General features: G+C 50.9%; 4 protein-coding genes across 4 annotated transcripts; 2 read left to right on the forward strand and 2 right to left on the reverse strand.

Moving 5' to 3' along the window:
• Positions 1–1293: 1293 nt before the first annotated feature.
• Positions 1294–1689, reverse strand: TRV_08094 (uncharacterized protein; the record flags this gene model as incomplete). Its single annotated transcript, XM_003017848.1, has 1 exon — positions 1294–1689. The coding sequence occupies one exon, from the start codon at positions 1687–1689 to the stop codon at positions 1294–1296; it is 396 nt and encodes a 131-aa protein (XP_003017894.1).
• Positions 1690–6053: 4364 nt separating this feature from the next.
• Positions 6054–7794, forward strand: TRV_08095 (uncharacterized protein; the record flags this gene model as incomplete). Its single annotated transcript, XM_003017849.1, has 5 exons — positions 6054–6099; positions 6183–6313; positions 6464–6584; positions 6661–6947; positions 7018–7794. The coding sequence occupies 5 exons, from the start codon at positions 6054–6056 to the stop codon at positions 7792–7794; spliced, it is 1362 nt and encodes a 453-aa protein (XP_003017895.1).
• A 1663-nt stretch (positions 7795–9457) lies between these two features.
• On the forward strand, positions 9458–11063 carry TRV_08096 (extracellular cellulase CelA/allergen Asp F7-like, putative; the record flags this gene model as incomplete). Its single annotated transcript, XM_003017850.1, has 3 exons — positions 9458–9701; positions 9790–10951; positions 10973–11063. 3 exons carry the CDS (start codon positions 9458–9460, stop codon positions 11061–11063), a joined length of 1497 nt encoding a protein of 498 aa, XP_003017896.1.
• Positions 11064–11692: 629 nt separating this feature from the next.
• TRV_08097 (uncharacterized protein) lies at positions 11693–11905 on the reverse strand (the record flags this gene model as incomplete). The annotated part of the gene is made up of 1 exon (XM_003017851.1): positions 11693–11905. The coding sequence occupies one exon, from the start codon at positions 11903–11905 to the stop codon at positions 11693–11695; it is 213 nt and encodes a 70-aa protein (XP_003017897.1).
• Between the last annotated feature and the right edge of the window lie 1495 nt (positions 11906–13400).

Here is a 13400-nt window from a genome sequence, read left to right on the forward strand (position 1 = left end):
AAAAAAAAAAAAGCTGTCAGTTTGCCCCTGTTAAATTAATGAACATTTACGTTTGAGGAAGGACAGTTACCGAAAGCATGAGCTGCATTTTCCTGCGGTGCATGTGCATCGGCATCAACGTGTACCGTAATCGAGATGTCGAGGCCGGCGGTCGATTCCATGGATGTTTAATCCGTCGAGGCCGATGTGTATGACGGAATAGGGGCCATCTCGAATAGGGCGAGTTGGGGGGATCCGTCTCATAGGAGCCAAACTATCTCCAACCATTTTTATCGACGATGATCTTCGTGAGTTCCCTAGCTCATTTATCTCCGTGAACGTAGATTGGGTAGTCATATGGAGTATGCATACGTTTAATGCCCAACTTGAAGAGATCAGTCAAGCAAGGGGGAAGAGATGGGGTGTCCGTGTTTCATAGTTTTTTTCCATGTCAAGGTCTCGCAGGCGCCAGCATGCAGAGGCACTTACTCCGTAGTTTTGACCTTGCTTATCAATTTAGGTTCGTCTCCGGCTTACCTAGCTGCAGTGACCACTCCAAGGGCTGCAGAAGCGATCTATGGAAGAAGATGGGCCTGCTCAAGTCTCCCAGTCTCCATATTCGTAATCGGGGGAATACAGTATCGTCACTGCAGGCTGTATTTCGCATGAAAGTGTCCCGGGGTAAGCAGCAATAATTGGGATATTTTTTGTTTTTTACCGTTCGTTGGGGAGATGTCTTCGTAACGGAATGTCTCGTGCATCTCCAAGGCGGGGGCCCCAAGCAGCTGCGTCTCTCCCGTTGACAGAGATACGATAATTAGGTACCTGGTGAGAGAGCGGTTTGGGCGCTTTCGAAGTACCCCCCGTCTCGTGATGTCAGTAGGATCTGGTCCATCTGGAGGTCCCCAGACTCACTGTTCCTCCTGTCTTCTTTTCTTTTTTAGACTCATCCTTTCGTTCTCGCCTGCTCGCATGAAGCGCCTTGGTCCAGGAGCCTCTGGCGGCAGTACGACGTCGTACCGTTAGTGGAGAAATAGCCTGGTGGGCCCATGAGGTGACAACGAGCCAGTGAGACAAGATGATTGGACATATCGTAGTCTGTTATGCCGGACGGAGGTACGGAGGACGGGGGAAGGATATGGTTATTTTAAAGGGCGGCAAGTCGATCCATCTCATTTGTCCCCTGTATTTGACGTCCACCCAACATAATAATTTGCTGGTTGATGACAGCCATATTACACGCTCGGTCCTAAGCAGCATCATAACCACTACTTTAAGGCGGTTAGAGAGAACCGAACATAATGCACACCATAGTTAAACTACGGAGGAGAGCGTCTTTGGCTTCTCTCTGTCCGGGTTTGGTTGGTCCTTGGAATCCTGGTTGTCCAATGTCCACGATGTTCTGCCTGAAAATGGCAGATGCATGCAGCAGTTGGTCAAGTAAAGAAAAAAAAAAAGACCAATTGGATGTATGGAAGTATCAAGTACTTTCGTGCTTTTCGGAACGTGGTCGGTGCCCTTGTGCTTCGATCGGTTGAAGATCTGATGATCCGATCTTTTGTCCTCCTTGTTCTCTTTCTTTTCTTTTTTTCCATCCCTTTTCCTTTTTTGGGCTTCCTCTTGGTTTACAATCCAGATGCAAGTGGGATCCTTGGTCCAGAAGTCTAACCCCACTGCTTCGAGCACTTCCCCGTCTCTTACGGGGTACATTCATCATTCGATGTTTAGTCCGAGCTAGTTAGCCTTTGTAGTGAGTGGCATGCAGAGGTACTTTTTGGTACGACAGAGGATTCCTTGGAAGAAATTGCTGTTTTGTTTGAACTTTGCGGTACTCGTATGTACTGTTGGCGTGATGCAGAGTGAAGCAGGGTCTTATAGTGCGGTATTGAGATGCAGGAACGGAAGTGGATTTAGTACTTTTTGGAAGAAAGCCATGCTTCTGATTCGCAAAGAGAGAAAGAGAGCAGAGAGGGCTGATGACAATAATATTTGTTGTCCGTTCGCCTGAGGCTGCTGACCTATCATCTGCGAGGCATGGAGATGAAGCAATAGGGGACTGAACGGCATCCTGTCCTCCTTTTCCAGCCCTCCAACCCATCCCCGTACCACCCAGGACGTCTAGAGAAACCTAGAAGTAAAAAATAAGAGACGAAGGGGGAGGTAGTTTCAAGCCACAGCTCCAGGTTCTCGGTAACCAATTTGCCACACCAGATGAGGCCCTATGGGTTAGTTAGTATGTGTCAATTAATGTAGAATCGGGTTGATTGATCACCAGGACAGGAGATTGGAGGCAGTCACCGCAAACGCCCTGCAGACAACGCTGTTGAGCAGCAACTGGCGGCCGGCCTCAGAGACCAAGAGTGTGCGACCCAATGCAGCCCCCAAATTCGAGTCGTCTCGGTCAGCGGGCCTCTCAGTTGTATGCACAGGAGATCCCCTCGTCAGCGTCGCTGGACGTTGGCCGTCTTCTCGTACTCCTCTGGCGGCGTTTTGTCCCTTCGGGCCGCAGGCCTATCAGCGCCGCCGGTGGCTGTGGCTGTGCACACCCACACACCAGCCACATATCAAAACTCTCTGTCCGCTAGCGAGGGATGGATCTTGCCTGCCCACTGCCCACCCTCCAGGGGGCCTGCTGTTGTCATGTCCAGACGGCGGGATCTGGGATCTTCCTGCAAGCGCTCCCTCAGGCCCGTCAAGTCCGTCCGTCTTGTCTCTGCCTGAAAGCAGGGCGCGCGCGCAAGAGGAGGCAGAAAGGCCGAGAAGAGGCCGAAAGTGAGGCGGGTCGTCCAAACTAGCAGCTTTGCGGCTCGTTAGTTAGGCTGCAGGGTTTTGTGGCTTGTTAGATTTTTCTTCTTGCTTTGCTTTGGTTCTTGCTTTCGCTCTCGCTCTCGCGCTGCTTCTGTTGCTGCAGCTGCTTGTCTGTGGCTTGCCTCGTCCGTGTGGCTTGTTCGTCATCCGGCGAAATATACAATATCAGAAATCCAAGATATCAAAAAACAACCTGTGCACGGCAGCAACCCGAGGACCACTGTCTCCGCCATTTCCCACCTTTCGCATTGCTTTCCCTCTCTCCCTTGCTCCAATCGATTCCATGCTTGTTTTATTTTTCCTCCACCCCCCATTTAGAGTATTTCTTTGTGATATGTCCGATCAACTCTCGTCTTCTGATATCGCCACTCTATCCGGTCAGTCTGCCCTATTGAAGGAGGTCAAGCCGCAGGAACAGCATAACGTGTAGCGGGACAGACCCTGTCGACGTTAGGAGTGGCTAGTAGTAGTTGCTTCAGGTTAACCTCCTTGCTCCGATTACCTTGATCCTGTTTACGTCTCACCGCTCCAATCAAGCTGAGAATGGGGAATATGAATATGACTGCACGGACACTTGCGAGTGACATGTCTTCGTGTTCGTGGTGTCTTGTTGATGTTGGTCTGTTGACTTGTTGACTTACTGACTTGTTGATCTGCTGGTCCCTCGCCGGGAAACGGGTTGGCGAGACGGTTACGTTTGGTCCAGATCCCGGAAGCGTTTGATCACGGCCTTAATTGTTCTCAGGTCAGTTATTTCAGCCGCCAGTGGCAAAGAATAGGAACTCGGATACCGCGTCCGTCCCGTAGAGAACCCGCCGGTGGAATGCTTCCAAGCCGTTTGTTTCCATTGTGTTCTCGAGGGAATCAGTATGCGCGTCCTGTTGCCACTTTCTGGTATTGACCTGCTACGTTATTATTATTCACTGTTCCATGGCCGTTCATCCTGGACTCCCAAATTAACGTGGCGCTCATCCGCCGGATTCTGCGGCTTCCAATATGCTCCCTCCTTCCGTTTACCCACTGGAGTGGTGCTAGGCACATGTTTCCAATAATGCCATAACATCCTCGGCACGTTTTGAAGAAGTGGCAATCTCTTTTCACTTCGATTGAGTAGTGTGAGCTATATGTTGGTCATCACCTATAGTAAACGGGCAAATACCCTTGTCGACTGTTTGGTCAATACCCTGGTCACCACTGTAGCTTTTTGCTATTGAGAGGTTTGACGCTGTGACAGCTCAACAATGCCAGATTAAAGCTAGAAGTTGCGGTGTATATCTGGCCAAAACACTCGCAGCTCTGGCCAGTTCTTTTCAAGATAGATGAACTCTAGCTATAGACCGCCTTTGATGTTTGCCTTCACACGGCATCTCCTGCAGAGGGGCGTCGTCGACATTTGCATTAACCTGGAGTATCACCATACTCACAATTATCTCTTGAAATATGTAATCACTTTTAAGTATATATTTTACCATTAGGGGAGGTTGAAGGGAGAAATATCGCCGCTTATGCTGACGTGTGTATTTCTGTATTTGACAGTTGAGATATCGATGTCCATGGCCAGATTATTGGATATAGCTTCTTTCCCACGCGGCCATACCAAGTAGGTCGAGGGGAGACAGTGGCCCACCGTCTACCATTACACCACGAGGCATTTCCTTCGCCCTTTATTGACCCAGCTTGTAGAATTTAGTCCTTGGAGAGAGTAACAATGTGCTTCAACCTTGCCGATTTCTACTCAACAAAGACTTGCGATATCACATTCTTTTCTTTCAACAACACGAATCATACCAATATATAGGTAAGGAGATCTACTTATTGGGTCCTGCCGAAGTCCATGCATAAAAAGGCCCCCCCGTTTCAACAGGTGTATACAAGCATACATGACCTACCCGTACTGGACGGCCACGAAAGGTATTGATTAATTGGGTGATAAGGGGGTGGTATCTCAGCCCTAAAATTGAAGCTCCCGTCTTTTTACTAGGCCAGGTAGCTATCAGCCCGGCCGAACTCTAGCGCTAAAAGCGGCACTTGTTATCGCAGCCTTATTATTGTCGAGCACAACTATTTGATATGAATGAAAGAGTTGATATTGCCTATCTGCCATTATTATTGTTACGTGTCGGTTCTTTCTTCTAGTGCTAGATGATTATTCCCTATCATAGCACCTGGGGTTGTCTGGTTAGCCAATCAATATTAACTCATTGAACGTCGCTTCTCAGAGTACAAAGGGTGCCGCTACTGACGCAATTAACTAACTAGCAAGAGGCGTCTAGCGAATAGTCATCTGCCTGTTAGTCAACTCATAGACAATGGAGGCGCCGGTAAGCCGGCGGCAGGTACATGCCCCTATATATCCATATTATGTGAGGCATATACAATAATAGCAGACACGGAGAGCGCCGGGGGTTCGTGAGTTATCAGTGGCCGATCCCATCCAAGCATCCGAAAGATAACCAGCCGGACGGCTAGCTAATTGACTAGTTATTAACTTAGGTAGCCAGAGTGACACCTAGATAAGAGAAGAAAGAGGACTGCATTCGCTATCTCCGTTATCGGACAGATATCTGCCATCGGCTGTCCCTTATCTCTACTTCTCGCTCCATGGCTAGTCGACTTTCATATGCTGAATGCTCGGCTCGGCAGACTCCGCCCCTTTATCTCCTTTTGGCATTATCTCGCATGAACAGCGCGGACGGCTTGGGCGGCCGAATCTCTGAGCGAATAGAAGGTTTGGGGGCAAGCGTTAATCTCCGACCTTGGCCTGCGTGGGATGCGCGGTGCAAGATGTTCCGTTGATAGCGCGCAAGCGTAGAGAGTAGTGAATAATTGTGATAGATAATGGGGAAGCGGAGAGTGAATAATTGGCTATCAGCAGAGGTGTTGCGGCGCCGTAGGTGCGAGTTGGCGTTCCTGGGGATGGGGAGATCCCGACTGTTATCTCTAGTTATCTCTACAATGTTGGTTGGGAGGAACCGGGAAATTGTCTTGAGCCTCCATCCAAGCTCATGAGTCTGGCTGGGTTTATTAAGCTATTAACCTTTCCCTCGTCCTTCATCGTCATCCTCATATTTTCTTCCTACCTGCTCCTATCTCGTCCTTTGCTCCATCTCATGTTCCCCGGCTGCTGGCCTCTTAGATCCCTGTTATCTTTATCAAGCTCATAGCTACCGACACATCGACGACCGCACCCACTTAGCGATCGCAGGATTTCCTGTTCAGTGTCAACATAAACAGAGGTAGAGAGGAAGTCTTGATAAGGAGTAAACATGTCCAACTTGCCCATGGAGCCGGAGTTCGAACAGGCCTATAAAGGTTAGTGCTGATATGATGACGTACTTTGAGTCGATCTCGGTGAGGAAGAGGTGAAGCCAGGATCCTAACAAGGTGATATATAGAGCTTGCTTGGACACTTGAGAACTCGACCATCTTCAAGAAACACCCGGAATACAGGAAGGCATTGCTCGTTGCCTCTATCCCAGAGCGAATAATCCAGTTCCGTGTCACATGGGAAGATGACAAGGGCCAAGTAGGTTGATTCCAATTCATACGGGTAAAGGTAGAGGAAGGTGCTGACAAGCTGCTGTTATAGCTGCAAGTCAACCGGGGCTACCGGGTGCAGTTCAACTCAGCCCTGGGTCCGTACAAGGGTGGCCTGCGATTCCATCCAACAGGTTAGACGCTATCCCACCTGTTCTTACCGGATAAGAATAATAAGCTAACATTGGCTGCTGCAGTCAACTTGTCCATCTTGAAGTTCCTGGGCTTTGAGCAGATCTTCAAGAATGCTCTCACAGGCCGTACGTATCCTCTTCGATAGTATTGTTTCTAACAGCGATCGAGAGTGGCCGGGCTAATGTAATAGCTGTATGGTAGTGAACATGGGTGGTGGTAAAGGAGGCGCCGATTTCGATCCAAAGGGGAAATCTGACAACGAGATTCGGAAATTCTGCAGCGCGTTCATGATGGAGCTAAGCAAGCATATTGGAGCGGACGTGGATGTGCCGGCTGGTGACATCGGAGTTGGTGGTCGCGAGATCGGGTTCCTCTTTGGCGCTTACAAGAGGCAGAGACATATCTGGGAAGGAGTGCTGACCGGAAAGGGAAACAGCTGGGGCGGAAGTCTGATCCGACCAGAGGCGACTGGATACGGCCTTGTCTATGTGAGTCTCCTAATCTGAATGATTTTTTGTGATGACGCATGATTGCTAACAAGGCAATGCTGCTGTATAGTATGTCCAGCACATGATCAAGCACGCCACAAATGGTTTGGAGAGCTTCGCAGGCAAGCGAGTAGCTATATCTGGATCAGGGAACGTGGCTCAATATGCTGCTCTCAAGGTGATCGAGTTTGGCGGCATTGTTGTCTCTCTCAGTGACAGCAAGGGAAGTTTCATTGTCCGGGGCGGCGAGGACTCCTCCATCACACCCGAGGAGATCCGCTTGATTATGGCACTCAAGGATGAGAGGAAGCCGCTATCCGGCATTGCGAGCCATGAAGCCTTCGCCAGCAGATGCGAATATATCGAGGGTGCAAGACCATGGGTTCACGTTGGCAAAGTGGATGTTGTGCTTCCATGCGCGACTCAGAACGAAGTCTCGGGTGAAGAGGCCAAAGTGCTTGTGGCTAACGGCGCACGCTTTGTCGCCGAAGGATCCAACATGGGCTGCACGTTGGACGCCATTGAACACTTCGAGGCGCACAGAAATGAACACAATCGTGATCAGGGCGCAGTGTGGTACGCGCCTGGAAAAGCAGCAAATGCGGGAGGAGTTGCAGTCAGTGGGTTGGAGATGGCTCAGAACTCCCAGAGACTGACGTGGACTGCAGAGGAAGTGGACGGGAAGTTACAGGCTATCATGAAGGAATGCTTTGAGACTGGGTTGAGGACAGCGAAGGAGTACACGGAGGTGGAGGATGACAAGCTACCATCTCTGGTGGCAGGAAGCAACATTGCAGGTTTCATCAAGGTATCTGAAGCCATGCGAGACCACGGTGATTGGTTCTGAACAAAAGAAAGACGCCTTCCTTCCTGCTCCTCTTTTTTTGTGAAAAACTTTCGGCGGTTTCTGTTGGCGTTCTGGTGCCATTATTATTCCTTGATCTTTTTCCGTTCGAACATTGTGATTCCTTCGTCTCGGGCTGGGTATTTGACATGGCAGATTCCTTGATTTTTCTTGTATGCACCGAATGGACATATCACGGCGTGGGACTTAGAATGTCATATTTTCCTTGCCCCGAGTGCAACACACATACAACATTCCATTTTTTCCATCGAGGCACCGAATCTTATTTCCATTGCTTTTTTTTTTTAATGTTTATTTTATTCCCTGTTTCTTTTGGCGTAGAATGCTCAAGTGACAATTGGTGACATGTTCTATTTTGAGCCGAAGTTTTCTTTTCTCTCTCGTTCTCTAACGGAGACTTGCAGGGCACTTTATTATTTTAGGGCGTGTTGGAATCCCACAACTGGTACTCTCCGTAACCATGCATGATGTAAACGAGCATGCATGGGAAGACTTGATGGGCTGGAAATAAAAAAAAGTATCATCATGACCGTATATATACCGGCAGTCGCAGTCTGCGCTCGCTCCGAGATACGAGAGCGTAAAATTACGCGCTGGATGGCGAGGGCACCTTGGAAGAGACCGGCCAGCTCAGCCTTGGACATGGGTTTTGCGTGGATTTCTTTGGGAGTGGAGCAAGGGCGGGATGGGCTCCATAACTGACGGCTGTCAGCCCCATGAGCGCTGGGTCTTGACAGCCATGTCGACGACGCTGACGCTGACGCTGACACTGACGCCGATGCTGCTGTCGTTGCGGTTGTGATGAGATGTTCTTCGTAAGTAGATGAAGATGAAGTCGAAGAGATGTAGTTAAAGATGCCGAAAGGGGCAAGGCGGTGAAGAGCGGCAGCAAGGGCTCAACTTCGACTTCGACTTCAACTTCAGCTTTTCTTCTTCTCTAAAGCTTCACAACGTTGACGAGACGCAGCAGGATGACGACAGTGACGGACAGGCGAGAGAGGAGCGAATTGAAGAGCCGACTGGCGCCTTCGGGATGCACCTCTGAGCTGCTGGAACGTGGCAGCGAGGGAAGATCGCACACCAAATGGAAGCGGTCACGTCGAGACTGGCAGCCAGCGCATAGAGTGCTGTCGAGACGCCCGGATGCCGAGATGTTGGGCTCCGAGACGCCCGATTCCTGGTTGAAGCCCCTGTCCCCTGTCCCCTGCCTGGTTCATGATCTTCTCTGGCTCTCTGATTCTGAACCCCCTATCGCCACGAACCAGCGCCAACAGAAGCCAGAGGGACAGCCAGCGGGAGCCAGAACGGTCTCTTATCCTCCACGAAAAGCACGAAAAATAGCCTCCAAAACAGGGACTCCACGATAAGAAAATGCAAACCCACAGTAAAGTTGAGGAACCTCGCAGCGGAGGGCGAGCTTCGTGATATCATTGGTGGCCCTCGCGAGATGAGTGGCTTACAGCGCGGATGCTGAGTGGATGACGGCGCAGGAACATAAAGTGATATGCGGCCGATCCGGGTTTCAGACGTCCAAAAAAATCCCTTTGCAGGATCTTTTCTCCCTCCACTGACTCTGCCTCTTGCTCAGCAGTCGCACCAACCTACACACACCGCCAGCCGGCCCTCCATAAGCAGTGTAAACGGAATGCGGGAAATTTCCTCCGCGCAGGACAATTGCAGGACAATTAGACCAACAGGAGAGACAGGAGGACGGCTTGAGGCAGCGCCCCGTATCATTATTCTGATTCAGCAACAAGCAGAGGACGCCATGTCAGCCGCGTCTCTTGGATGGTGGCGGCTAGTCAGGAAGCGGGCTAGGCTCAGGGGTCAGAAAGCGAAAAAAAAAGGCTCTTCTCGTACATCAGGCACACTTCCAGGGGCTGTGGCCAGTAAGCGTTGCCGCATGGCTCCTTTGCTCTGCCTCGATGCTTTGTTGGCGCTGTGGGAAGTGTCGTTGCTCAAGGGCTGCGTTATTAGCCTTCCAAACCCTTTATCTACCCTGCCCTCTCCCGCTCCTCGTCCGTCTCTCTTCTTTCTTCCTTCTCTCTCTCCCTCGCTCCCTCTCTTGTTCGTTACCAACATTCTCTCGTACCAAGCCATTCTCTCTCTCTTTTCCAGAGCAGCTTGATTCTTGCGGCACAGCATTCCTTTTGGTGTCCTTGACTCTCGCCCGTCTCTACTCACTCTCTCTCAACTCTTTGCCTGGTGCATTGTGTTCATTTTTTTTGGAATCGCTTGGTCCGATTCTCAACCGTCTTTCTGAACATACAAACCGTCCTTTGCAGCTCACTCTTTGGCTGTCTGTCCCTCGTCGAACGAGAAATATCACATATATCAGATCTATAAAAAGAACCACCGTCGAAATGGCTCCCCAGTTCCTCAAGGCCCTCACTGTCGCCACGGCTCTCGGCGCTACTCTCGCGACCGCACTTCCGGTCCAGCCGAAACCCACCGTCTGGCACACTACCACCCAGGTCGTTGTCAAGACCATCACCAAGACCGCGACTGTTCACGGTACTCCAGGACCTGACTACACTGTCCCGCCAGCCTACACCACGCCAGCTGCCCCGACTGTCCCAACCGACGCTCCACAGCAGCCCTCGTACACGCCAGTTCCTCCGGCTCCAGCACCCTCTTCCAGCAGCTCTTACAGTGCCCCTGCTGAGCCTTCGTCCTCCTCCGTCCCCGCTCCTCCCCCACCGCCACCAACCACCACGTCTACTCCTGCTCCAGCGCCAACGACCTCCACCACTCCTCCTCCACCTCCACCGGCCATGACCACCCCACCACCACCACCTCCTCCACCAGCTACCAAGCCACCAGTCGTCAGCATCCCACCAATTGGCGGCGGAGGCAGCACCTACACTGGTCCATGTGCTGCCGGCTCTCCATGCACTGGTGAAATCACCTTCTACGACGGTGGTCTTGGTGCTTGCGGTACCAACATTGACACCAACGGCGAGGATGCCATTGCTCTCCCCATCGAGCTCATGGGCCCTCTCAGCAACAACAACCCATACTGTGGAAAGCAGGTCCAGATCTCCTACAAGGGCAAGACCGCTACTGCTACTGTCAAGGACAAGTGTGCTGGCTGTACCGGAAACAACATCGACATGACCCGCTTCCTCTTCTACAAGTTGTAAGTTATTCCCACTTTTAGAATTCGGTTCCTGGTGGCATTCACTAACTCCTCAAACAGCGGTGTCGAGGCTGATGGCCGTATCCACGGTGTCGAATGGCACTTCATCTAAGCTATATCATACCCGTCATGGGGGACTGATGTAGTTTAGGTACTTGCCTTTTGCAGTTTCTTGTACATCTAGCAGTTTGTTTGCTCACTCCCCATGAAACTAGACGTCTTCAAACTCTTTTTGTCTTCATCTTTTTTCATGGGAGAAAGTTATGGGGATAGCATAGCATTCTTTTTCTTTTTGCGCTGTTTCTCATGGGACGGGATGGGGTTATCGGGGAATTCTGGCTTGGAGATACTTCATCATTCGCTTTTCGCTTCGTTCCTGCTTTGTCTCTTATCTCGAGGACATTCGCGGGCCCTTTTTTTTTTTCCACTTCTATACCGTCCTGTCTAACGACCTTTTTACCTTTCATCCAGCCGATTGCAGCAATGCTGCATGATTTACATTGACCACTTCGACCTTTTTCCCCCTTCTCTGCACAAAATGTTTCCTGTTCCTGTTTTATGGAACCCAGATAGAATGGATTACGACAAACACGAAATCTACTTTATGACTTTTCTTCATTTTTCTTTGCCATTCTTCCCTTTGCCGAGTCAAGTCATCCAGCTGATCCATTCCGTCTGTTGCTCCTTGTTACCTTCGTTCGTGTGGAATAGAACTTGCTCCTACTTTCCTATGTCTTACCGTCATCTCATCGTCGTCACTCGTTCATACTGCTTGATCTCTGTAGTTTGGCCGCCAGTTTCACCCAACGGGCTGTAGTTCAGGGGTTTCCCGTGTGTAAACATCTTGATATCGACAACAACAACAACAACACTAACACCACCAGCGACGACGACGGCAACATCATCATCATCATTATCATCACCAGCAGCAGCAGCAACAACTGCCGGCACCATCACACGAGCAGCCCCAAGACAGGGATAGATCTGTGAATATCGGTGTCAGAGACTCGCTGTCTCGGAGGATTATTACCTATCGCATCCATAGCACCCCGACTCCCTGACAACGGCGTCCATGGCTTGCATGCAGCAAATAATACACCCCATAGCTACAGCTTAACTTCTTGCTCTACATCCCATCATCATACTCCGTACATCGCTTGCCATCAAGCTCCAGCTTAAGGCTTCGGCTCCAGGTACGGATCGAGCATGATATCCTGCACATCACTCTTATATTTTCGGCCGGGTTGGCCTTCTATCTTTCTTTTTCCCCTTCTTGTTTCTCTAACTAGCGGACTAGCTCTGCCTCTGCTGTTCGCCGAAGCTGTTGTCTGTCGACCGCCGTGTCAGTTGCCAGCCCTAGTGCTCTCTCCCCCGCGGATCAGCCCGTTTCACTGACTAGAACCAGGTAGATGCCGCTCTCCAAGACGAGACAATCCCCGATCGTGATCTCCCTCTCCTCCCAACAGCAAGACAAGGGACGGGGGCGGGCGGGTGAGCGGACGAACCGCGCGAATCAAGGAAAGGCAGGCCAGCAAAAGAGTAGTGGAAAATGGGACGTCTTTGGTGGGAACGAGCGCCACGTATCACGAAACGGATCGAGGCTGAAATCAACGAACTGCGCCGGGCCTAAGGGAGAGAGAGAGGAGAGGAGATGGGATCGAACCTGCAGAAAACACACTCGATGAGATCGCCTCTTCGCCAAATTCGACTGGACGGCCGGGCGAACCATGGTTTCTTTTGGACTTGGGCCCTTTCTTCTCCCTTGCAAGCCTCTCCACCGAGAGTCTCCATCGCCCTCGCACTACCTGCAGACTAACGTGTCTGGGCAACATACTAGCTGGGGGCCGAGGACTGGAATGGACGCTGGGTGGCTGCCCAGCCGGTGGTGCTGCATCTCATGATGAGGAGACGTGAGGGAATCGATACGGGGTTTGCGCCGCTGGTGCGAGGGAAGGCGATAATCTTGTGGTGATAATCCGTCCATGGCCTCTTCTTTCAGTCCCTCTCGAACAACGGACGCTTGACGGCCTCAGATCCTTCGTCTGGTCTCCTCCTGGGCTGCCGCTTGTGGTTCTTATTCTTGTCCTACGTTCCTGTTGCCGGCCGGGGGGTGGAAAAGCCGTCGACGCTCTTTGTTTAGGGAGGAGGCATTTTGCTTCTTCCAGGGGAGTTTGATAGACGGCGGATGCGCGCCCACGCATGTGAGTTGTGTCTATTATACGGGGCCTCGAGTCAGATTCGCCTGCTTTGACCCTTCGCCGCCTGGCTCTCGATCTCGCCGTCTCCTCCTCTCCCCCATATTGTTATTATTATTATTCAACTAGTTCGTTTCCATCTCCTTCTTCTCCGTCGGCCTCGTTTTCCCATCTCGCAACCTTCTTTTTCGCTATAACCTTCTTTTCTTCCCTTTCGTCCTTCTTCCAACCGTCTTTTTTTCTCTTCCTTCTTC

Source organism: Trichophyton verrucosum (genome assembly GCF_000151505.1).
Source record: "Trichophyton verrucosum HKI 0517 chromosome Unknown contig01299_1.f1.exp, whole genome shotgun sequence".
In the NCBI taxonomy this organism is placed as follows: domain Eukaryota; kingdom Fungi; phylum Ascomycota; class Eurotiomycetes; order Onygenales; family Arthrodermataceae; genus Trichophyton; species Trichophyton verrucosum.